The 8,546-nt window shown below is 45.1% G+C and overlaps 1 protein-coding gene across 4 annotated transcripts in view; it reads right to left on the bottom strand.

Moving 5' to 3' along the window:
* Window positions 1–8,546, bottom strand: part of LOC106575918 (cilia- and flagella-associated protein 47) — a 101,487-nt gene that overhangs the window by 44,290 nt on the left and 48,651 nt on the right. For all 4 annotated transcript variants that reach the window (XM_045699442.1, XM_045699443.1, XM_045699445.1 and 1 more), the window contains one exon: window positions 6,691–6,850. In XM_045699442.1, coding sequence (XP_045555398.1) covers window positions 6,691–6,850 — 160 coding nt within the window. The remainder of the gene's footprint in view (window positions 1–6,690; window positions 6,851–8,546) is intronic.

Raw genomic sequence — 8,546 nt, 5'->3', positions numbered from 1 at the left:
AGAGAGAGAGAGACAGGGAGAGTGAGAGAGAGAGAGAGACAGAAAGAGAGAGACAGAGAGAGACAGAGAGAGAGAGAGATAGGGAGAGAGAGAGACAGAGAGAGAGATAGGGAGAGAGAGAGAGACAGAAAGAGAAAGACAGAGAGAGACAGAGAGAGAGAGAGAGAGAGAGATAGGGAGAGAGAGAGAGACAGAGAGAGAGATAGGGAGAGAGAGAGAGAGACAGAAAGAGAAAGACAGAGAGAGACAGAGAGAGAAAGAGAGAGAGAGAGAGAGAGACAGAGAGAGAGATAGGGAGAGAGAGAGAGACAGAAAGAGAAAGACAGAGAGAGACAGAGAGAGAAAGAGAGAGAGAGAGAGATAGGGAGAGAGAGACACACACAGAGAGAGAGAGAGAGACAGAGAGAGACAGACAGAGAGAGAGAGACAGGGAGAGAGAGACAGGGAGAGAGAGACACACACAGAGAGAGAGAGAGAGACAGGGAGAGAGAGATAGGGAGAGAGAGACACACACAGAGACACAGAGAGAGAGACAGAGAGAGAGACAGAGAGAGACAGACAGAGAGAGAGAGAAACACACAGAGACAGAGAGAGAGAGAGAGAGAGAGAGAGAGAGAGAGAGAGAGAGAGAGAGAGAGAGAGAGAGAGGGAGGGAGAAACACAAAGACATTGTACAACTCCCACAGTAGCAGTCATTCAGCAGCCACCATGATGTAAGCGGACATGCAGCGTCGACACCATAGAAATAGAAATATAACCATTTCCTGTTCTGCTGATACATTGTGCTGCCATGGGAACAGTGAATGGTGAACCCCTGCCTGCCCAGAGGACAAGCTGTTCTGGAGGTGTCCCAAATTATACCCTGTTCCATATGTAGTGCACTACTTTTGACCAGCGCCCATAGGGAAATAGGGTGCCATTTGAGACACACTACCCAGGTCTCTATAGAAAGTAAAGTAGTGTAGGCACTGACGGAGTCACTGTTCTATTGGCAACTGAACAAAGGGTTCAAAACAACGGCGCCGCAGAAGGGGCAGACGGAGCGGCCTCCTGGTCAGGCTCCGTAGACGTGCACATTGCCCACCGCTCCCGAGTATACTACTCGCCAATATCAGGTCTCTTGGCAACAAGGTAGATGAAATTCGAGCAAGGGTTGCCTTCCAGAGAGACATCAGAGTATGTAACATTCTCTGTTTCACGGAAAAATGTCTCTCTCGGGATATGTTGTCGGAATCAGTTCAGCCACCGGGCTTCTCCATGCATCGTGCCAACAGAGATAAACAGCTCTCTGGGAAGAGGAAGGGCGGGGGTGTATGCTTCATGATTAATGACTCATGGTGTAATCATAACCACATACAGGATCTCAAGTCCTTCTGCTCACCCGACCTAGAATTCCTTACTATCAAATGCCGGCCATATTATCTCCCAATAGAATTCTCGTCAGTTATCGTCACAGCTGTGTACATTCCCCCTCAAGCAGACACCAAGACGTCCCTCAAAGAACTTCACTGGACTCTATGTAAATTGGAAACCATATATCCTGAGGCTGCATTTATTGTAGCTGGGGGTTTTAACAAAGCAAATTTGATAACAAGGCTACCTAAATTCTATCAGCATATTGATTGCACTACGCGCGGGTGTAATACACTGGATCACTGCTACTCTAACTTCCACGATGCATACAAAGACCTCCCCCGCTTTCCCTTTGGCAAATCCGACCACGACTCTATCTTGCTCCTATCGTCTTACAGGCAGAAACTCAAACAGGATGTACCAGTGACTAGAACCATTCAACGCTGGTCTGACCAATCGGAATCCACGCTTCAAGATTGTTTTGATCACGCGGACTGGGATATGTTCCAGTCAGCCTCAGACAACAACATTGATCTATACACTTGTTTTATAGCACACTGTATTACTTATACAACTAATATAAGGACAGGACATGAGACGGGAGTAGAAATTAACGTGGGCATTGTTTAATGCATTTCACAGGAAGAACATTCCAAGCATTTCAACGTAGGTAAGCAAGGGGGGGTTACAAAGGGACAAAACTAGAATATCAATACACAACATATTCCTCCCCCTTTACCTTTGATGACTCATTAGGAAAAAGTAAATATTCACTGTTTTGCCTATTGTTTTCTTTTTAATATAAGTTCTCTTAATGTAAATAAATGAGCTTTTTCAGAATAACCTTTTCTAAACTAGGGATAGAGGGTAGACTGCCTCAGTCCCCAGACTTAACCCTGGGGTGTATTCTGCCACAATGTCGGAGGTTAGTCTGAACTAAATAGTCAACCTGTCAGGGGGTCGTCTTTCTCTTGCAGGGTAATGACGACGTACAGGTGAGTCTACAGTCACATTATCTCTGAGTCTGAGTGGTGATGGTGTATGCCCAGACTGAGGTGCATGACTGAATACAAACAGTGTAGCAATTCCATCCGCAAGGCAATCAAACAAGCTAAGCGTCAGTACAGAGACAAAGCAGAGTCGCAATTCAACGGCTCAGACACGAGAGGTATGTGGCAGGGTCTACAGTCAATCACAGACTACAAAAGAAAAACCAGCCCCGTCGCGGATCACGATGTCTTGCTCCCAAACAGACTAAACAACTTGTTTGCTCGCTTTGAGGACAATACAGTGCCACTAACATGGCCCGCTACCAAAACCTGCGGGCTCTCCTTCACTGCAGCCAACGTGAGTAAAACATTTAAACGTGTTAACCCTCGCAAGGCTGCAGGCCCAGATGGCATCCCCAGCCGCGTCCTCAGAGCATGCGCAGACCAGCTGGCTGGTGTGTTTACAGACATATTCAATCAATCCTTATCCCAGTCTGCTGTCCCCACATGCTTCAAGAGGGCCACCATTGTTCCTGTTCCCAAGAAAGCTAAGGTAACTGAGCTAAATGACTATCGCCCCGTAGCACTCACTTCCGTCATCATGAAGTGCTTTGAGAGACTAGTCAAGGATCATATCACCTCCACCCTACCTGACACCCAAACCCACTCCAATTTGCTTACCGACCCAATAGGTCCACAGACGACGCAATCGCCATCACACTGCACACTGCCCTAACCCATCTGGACAAGAGGAATACCTATGTAAGAATTCTGTTCATCGACTACAGCTCAGCATTCAACACCATAGTACCCTCCAAGCTCATTATCAAGCTGGAGGCCCTGGGTCTCAACCCCGCCCTGTGTAATTGGGTCCTGGACTTTCTGACAGGCCGCTCCCAGGTGGTGAAAGTAAGAAACAACGTCTCCACTTCACTGACCCGCAACACTGGGGCCCCACAAGGGTGCGTTCTCAGCCCTCTCCTGTACTCCCTGTTCACCCACGACTGTGTGGCCATGCACGCATCCAACTCAATCATCAAGTTTGCAGACGACACTACAGTGGTAGGCTTGATTACCAACAACGACGAGATGGCCTACAGGGAGGAGGTGAGGGACCTCGGAGTGTGGTGTCAGGAAAATAACCTCTCACTCAATGTCAACAAAACAAAGGAGATGATGGTGGACTTCAGGAAACAGCAGAGGGAGCAGCCCCCATCCACATCGAGGGAACAGTAGTGGAGAGGGTGGAGAGTTTTAAGTTCCTCGGCATACACATCACGGACAAACTGAAATGGTCCACCCACACAGACAGCGTGGTGAAGAAGGCGCAGCAGCGCCTCTTCAACCTCAGGAGGCTGAAGAAATTCGGCTTGTCACCAAAAACACTCACAAACCTTTACAGATGCACAATCAAGAGCATCCTGTCGGGCTGTATCACGCGTGGTACGGCAGCTGCTCTGCCCATAACCGGAAGGTTCTCCAGAGGGTAGTGAGGTCTGCACAACGCATCACCGGGTGCAAACTACCTGCCCTCCAGGACACCACACCACCCGATGTCACAGGAAGGCCAAAAAGATCATCAAGGACAGCAACCACCCGAGCCACTGCCTGTTCACCCCGCTAACATCCAGAAGGCGAGGTCAGTACAGGTGCATCAAAGCTGGAACCGAGAGACTGAAAAACAGCTTCTAGCTCAAGGCCATCAGACTGTTAAACAGCCATCACTAACACAGAGGCTGCTGCCAACATTGAGACCCAATCACTGGCCACTTTAATAAATGGGTCACTAGTCACTTTAAACAATTCCACTTTAAATAATGTTTACATATCTTACATTACTCATATCATTGTTTATACTGTATTTTATACCATCTATTGCACCTTGCCTATGCCGCTCGGCCATCGCTCATCCATATATTTATATGTACATATTCTCATTCACTCCTTTAGATTTGTGTGTATTAGGTAGTTGTTGTGAAATTGTTAGATTACTTGTTAGATATTACTGCACTGTCGGAACTAGAAGCACAAACATTTTGCTACACTCGCATTAACATCTGCTAACCATGTGTATGTGACCAATACAATTTGATTTGATTCAGGACAATAAATGATTGTGAGGTGTCATATACATAGTGAATTATTGTGAGATGTTATATACATAGTGAATTATTGTGAGGTGTTAAATACATAGTGAATTATTGTGAGATGTTATATACAGTTGAAGTGGGAAGTTTACATACACCTTAGCCAAATACATTTAAACTCTGTTTTTCACAATTCCTGACATTTAATTCTAGTAACAATTCCCTGTCTTAGGTCAGTTAAGATCACCACTTTATTTTAAGAATGTGAAATATCAGAATAGTAGTAGAGAGAATGATTTATTTCATCACTTTCCCAGTGGGTCAGAAGTTTACATACACTCAATTACTATTTGGTAGCATTGCCTTTAAATTGTTTAACTTGGGTCAAAAGTGTCGGGTAGCCTTCCACAAGCTTCCCACAATAAGTTGGGTGAATTTTGGCCCATTCCTCTTGACAAAGCTGGTGTAACTGAGTCAGGTTTGTGGGCTTCCTTGTTCGCACGCTTTTTCAGTTCTGCCCACACATTTTCTATAGGATTGAGGTCAGTGTTTTGTGATGGCCACTCCAATACCTTGACTTTGTTGTCCTTAAGCCATTTTGCCACAACTTTGGAAGTATGGTTGGGGTCATTGTCCATTTGGAAGACCCATTTGCGACCAAGCTTTAACTTCCTGACTGATGTCTTGAGATGTTGCTTCAATATATCCACAATTTTCCCTCCTCATGATAACATCTATTTTGTGAAGTGCGCCAGTCCCTCCTTCAGCAAAGCACCTCCACAACATGATGCTGCCACCCCCATGCTTCACGGTTGGGATGGTGTTCTTCGGCTTGCAAGCCTCCCCCTTTTTCCTCAAAACATAACGATGCTCATTATGGCCAAACAGTTCTATTTTTGTTTCATCAGACCAGTGGACATTTCTCCAAAAAGTACGATCTTTGTCCACATGCGCCGTTGCAAACCGTAGTCTGGCTTTTTTATGGTGGTTTTGGAGCAGTGGCTTCTTCCTTGCTGAGTGGCCTTTCAGGTTATGTCGATATAGGACTCGTTTTACTGTGGATATAGATACTTTTGTACCTGTTTCCTCCACCATCTTCACAAGGTCCTTTGCTGTTGTTCTGGGATTGATTTGCACTTTTCGCACAAACGCACGTTCATCTCTAGGAGACAGAACACGTCTCCTTCCTGAGCGGTATGACGGCTGCATGGTCCCATGGTGTTAATACTTGCGTACTAATGTTTGTACAGATTAACATGGTACCTTCAGGCATTTGGAAATTGCTCCCAAGGATAAACCAGACTTGTGGAGGTCTCCAATGTTGGTCTTGGCTTATTTCTTTTGATTTTCCCATGATGTCAAGCAAAGAGGCACTGAGTTTGAAGGTAGACATTGAAATACATCCCCAGGTACACCTCCAATTGACTCAAATAATGTCAATTAGCCTATCAGAAGCTTCTAAAGCCATGACATCATTTTCTGGAATTTTCCAAGCTGTTTAAAGGCACAGTCAACTTAGTGTATGTAAACTTCTGACCCATTGAAATTGTGATACAGTGAATTATAAGTGAAATAATCTGTCTGTAAACAATTGTTGGAAAAATGACTTGTGTCATGCACAAAGTAGATGTCCTAACCGACTTGCCAAAACTATAGTCTGTTAACAAGAAATTTGTGGAGTGGTTGAAAAGCGAGTTTTAATGACTCCAACGTAAGTGTCTGTAAACTTCCGACTTCAACTGTACATAGCGAATGGTGTTATATACTGTACATAGTGAATGGTGTTATATACTGTACATAGCGAATGGTGTTATATACAGTACATAGTGAATGGTGTTATATAGTGTACATAGTGAATGGTGTTATATACTGTACATAGTGAATGGTGTTATATACAGTACATAGTGAATGGTGTTATATACAGTACATAGTGAATGGTGTTATATACAGTACATAGTGAATGGTGTTATGTACAGTACATAGTGAATGGTGTTATGTACAGTACATAGTGAATGGTGTTATATACTGTACATAGTGAATGGTGTTATATACTGTACATAGTGAATGGTGTTATATACAGTACATAGTGAATGGTGTTATATACTGTACATAGTGAATGGTGTTATATACTGTACATAGTGAATGGCAACTGGAGGAGACTGTGTGTGTGTGTGTGTGTGTGTGTGTGTGTGTGTGTGTGTGTGTGTGTGTGTGTGTGTGTGTGTGTGTGTGTGTGTGTGTGTGTGTGTGTGTGCGCTCACGCTGGGGGTGATGTGTGTGACCTGGGTCTTGAGGCTGAAGGCCAGGGTGGCTCCAGAGGGGCTGGCTGAGGAGGCAGAGCGTGATGTCAGCAGTAGCACCGCCTCCATGGGCCTCAGGAAGGAACAGGAGTACTGCACGGTCACCTCCACACCACGCCCCCTAGTGGAGAGGAGGACAGAGTGTAAGGGTCAACTATAAGGTGGGGGCAGAGATGGGGAAAGCCATGGGATTAATGGAACACCAGTCTAGACACTGAACACCAGTTGAGAAACAGGCAGCCAGTTAACTCTAACACAGTTAGACAGAGAGAAAGAGAGCCAGGCTAGAGAGAGAAAGACAGAGCCAGGATAGACAGAGAAAGACAGAGCCAGGATAGACAGAGAAAGACAGAGCCAGGACAGACAGAGAAAGACAGAACCAGGATAGACAGAGAAAGACTGAGCCAGGATAGACAGAGAAAGACAGAGCCAGGATAGACAGAGCCAGGATAGACAGAGCCAGGATAGACAGAGAAAGACAGAGCCAGGATAGACAGAGAAAGACAGAGCCAGGATAGACAGAGAAAGACAGAGCCAGGATAGACAGAGAAAGACAGAGCCAGGATAGACAGAGAAAGACAGAGCCAGGATAGACAGAGCCAGGATAGACAGAGAAAGACAGAGCCAGGATAGACAGAGAAAGACAGAGCCAGGATAGACAGAGAAAGACAGAACCAGGATAGACAGAGAAAGACTGAGCCAGGATAGACAGAGAAAGACAGAGCCAGGATAGACAGAGCCAGGATAGACAGAGCCAGGATAGACAGAGAAAGACTGAGCCAGGATAGACAGAGAAAGACAGAGCCAGGATAGACAGAGAAAGACAGAGCCAGGATAGACAGAGAAAGACAGAGCCAGGATAGACAGAGCCAGGATAGACAGAGAAAGACAGAGCCAGGATAGACAGAGAAATACAGAGCCAGGATAGACAGAGAAAGACTGCACACTATTACGTAAGATAATCCTCTTTACAGACACACGTGTTTCACAGCAGCTGATAATCAGATAAATTGATGCACCAAAATGAACGAATGTCGGGAATCACCACAGATGACACATTATCAGTATGGATGAGCCTAGTATGTTGATATTTGTTGCTTACTGCATTAGATTTGACTAAACAGTACATTCTAAATAGTACGCAGTATGACTACTACACAGTATGTAGTTTTAGTAAGCAGTAGACCAGACAGATTTCAGTCAGTCAGAAGAGATGAGATGGGAAATGATCTTCATCTCACAAGGTAACTGAGCAGAATAGCTTCTGGAGGATCACTGCTGTCCCACAGGGTTAGGAGTTATGGTTAGGGGTTATGGTTAGGGGTTATGGGTTATGGTTAGGGGTTATGGTCATGGTTAGGGGTTATGGTCATGGTTAGGGGTTATGGTCATGGTTAGGGGTTATGGTTATGGTTAGGGGTTATGGTTAGGGGTTATGGTTAGGGGTTATGGTTAGGGGTTATGGTTATGGGTTATGGTTAGGGGTTATGGGTTATGTATATGGGTTATGGTTAGGAGTTATGGTTAGGGGTTATGGTTAGGGGTTATGGTTAGGGGTTAGGGGTTATGGTTATGGGTTATGGGTTATGCTTAGGGGTTATGGTTAGGGGTTATGGGTTATGGTTAGGGGTTATGGGTTATGGTTAGGAGTTATGGTTAGGAGTTATGGTTAGGGGTTATGGTTAGGGGTTATGGTTAGGGGTTATGGGTTATGGTTAATGGGTTATGGGTTATGGTTAGGGGTTATGGGTTATGGTTAGGGGTTATGGTTAGGGGTTAGGGGATATGGGTTATGGTTAGGGTTATGGGTTATGGTT

The sequence above is a fragment of the Salmo salar genome, chromosome ssa17 (genome assembly GCF_905237065.1).
Source record: "Salmo salar chromosome ssa17, Ssal_v3.1, whole genome shotgun sequence".
NCBI classification, from domain to species: Eukaryota; Metazoa; Chordata; class Actinopteri; order Salmoniformes; family Salmonidae; genus Salmo; species Salmo salar.
Note: the sequence above shows the minus strand (reverse complement) of the source record. Positions and strands in the feature narration are given on the sequence as shown.